Source organism: Anarrhichthys ocellatus, unplaced genomic scaffold, assembly GCF_004355925.1.
Source record: "Anarrhichthys ocellatus isolate YVR2014 unplaced genomic scaffold, GSC_Weel_1.0 scaffold132, whole genome shotgun sequence".
Lineage (NCBI taxonomy): Eukaryota > Metazoa > Chordata > Actinopteri > Perciformes > Anarhichadidae > Anarrhichthys > Anarrhichthys ocellatus.
In genome coordinates this window covers 164,424-166,195 of record NW_022280162.1, presented here as the reverse complement: position 1 = coordinate 166,195, position 1,772 = coordinate 164,424, and the positions used below count along the sequence as shown (strand labels likewise).

General features: G+C 45.5%; 1 protein-coding gene across 1 annotated transcript in view; it reads left to right on the top strand.

The window, feature by feature from the left end:
- LOC116399849 (neural-cadherin) overlaps nt 1–1,772 on the top strand; it is a 123,576-nt gene that overhangs the window by 63,653 nt on the left and 58,151 nt on the right. The window contains exon 3 of the mRNA XM_031877281.1: nt 872–1,097. Coding sequence (XP_031733141.1) covers nt 872–1,097 — 226 coding nt within the window. The remainder of the gene's footprint in view (nt 1–871; nt 1,098–1,772) is intronic.

Here is a 1,772-nt window from a genome sequence, read left to right as displayed (position 1 = left end):
CACCTGTAGAGTCTTCTTAATGTGAGTGATGAAGTGGTGAATTTTCAGTGGAGACAAACAGGAAGTCTTCAGTGAGATGAACTGGCCTCAGAAGAACCTCCATAAATAGATGATTGACAGGTTGGATGCAGCTGCTGCTGGTTTAAACCCCTCTGGTCAACAGCTGGGGATCCTGCTCCTCCTTTACTCCTCTTTCACATCCTTACCTCCTTCCCTTGCTCCCTCATAGGTCCTCTTCCTTTAATCATATTCTCTTTCTGTATCCTCCTCATCACTCAGGGCTGGCGTGGGTAAAAAAAAATAACTTGCTCTCTTCTTCTAAGTCTTCAAAGACTGTAAATCAGCTCTCACACACACACACACACACACACACTCACGCGCACACACACATGTTGCTCCAGCTGGCAGAATGGTCCTCAGCAGCTTCACTTTCAACACACACAGAAATAAACACACACAAACAGCAGCCCTCCATCTTCTATCCTCCTTATTTGGGTGTTCATAACCGGACAGCTGTGAGTTTATGGTCTCAATCTCTAGTTTCAAGTCTTCTTCAATACAGCATGATGTTCATTTAGTACATTATGGTCCATTTAGAGTCAAACAGACCATAAAGCAGGGGATGCTTTAGGGCGGGGCTACACGGTGATTGACAGGTCTCTACCAGAGACGTATACGGCGTCTCTACGTCACTCCTCCTCAGTCCTCAGTTCACTGGTTGCAAAAAACAACAACATGGTGACGGACATAATCCAAGATGGCGAGGCACCAATGGGTGACGTCACCATGACTGCGTCCACTTCTCATTTACAGTCTGTGTTTTAAACACTATGTTTTTACTCCTGTCTCCTCCTTCTGTCCGTCCGTCCAGGTGGGGAGGAGTGCTTCGAGGTGGACCGTCGCTCCGGCGACATCAGGACCACGGGACGACCTCTGACCCCCAGCAGGGAGTACCTGCTGCGGGTGCAGGCGACGGACGGGAGCGGCCGCAAAGGCTCGCCGGCCACGGTGGCCGTCCTGGCCGGCTACCGGCCGCCGCAGTTCACCAACGCCACCTACAGCCTGAACGTACCGGAGAACACGGCCGTCGGCCAACCGTGAGTCGCTTTGATTTATAACGTCACGACCAGCGACCAATGGTTGGACGTGTTGGGGTGGTGAGGAAGAACCAGGAAACAGGAGGTGGATGTGTCAGTCCAACAGTGTTAAAGATTAGTGTTGTTATTTAAGTCAAGTATGCCTCACTCAAAGAAAACAAAAAAGGAAGACCAACAGACAGGAAGTAGATGCTGTTTGTATATTTTGTGTTTCAGAAAGAATCTGAAACACAAATTATACTATAATTATTATTTTGATGAAATAATCCCATTGTTTTCTCAGCACTTTTTGTAGTATAGTATGTAGTCTACAGTACACCAAAGTATATGAAATGTTGCAGTATTTTACAGACTGTTAGTCATATTCTTAGTTTGTCTTATATTTCTTGTATGTATTTTGTGTAGAATTACTATAGATGACACTACCACTACCACTGGTATGGTTCTATAGAATAGTACCATAGTAATAGTACTACTTGTAGTATTATATCCAGTACATTCTTAGTGGTTTTTTTCTCAGCTCTCTGTGTGTTTGTGAACACAAGTGTCTGTTTGTGTCTTCGTCCTCCAAATTTACAGAAACATCATTTACATTCCACTGACTCAGACACTGAGTGTGGAAATGGCATGTGTGTGTGTGTGTGTGTGTGTGTGTGTGTGTGTGTGTGTGTGTGT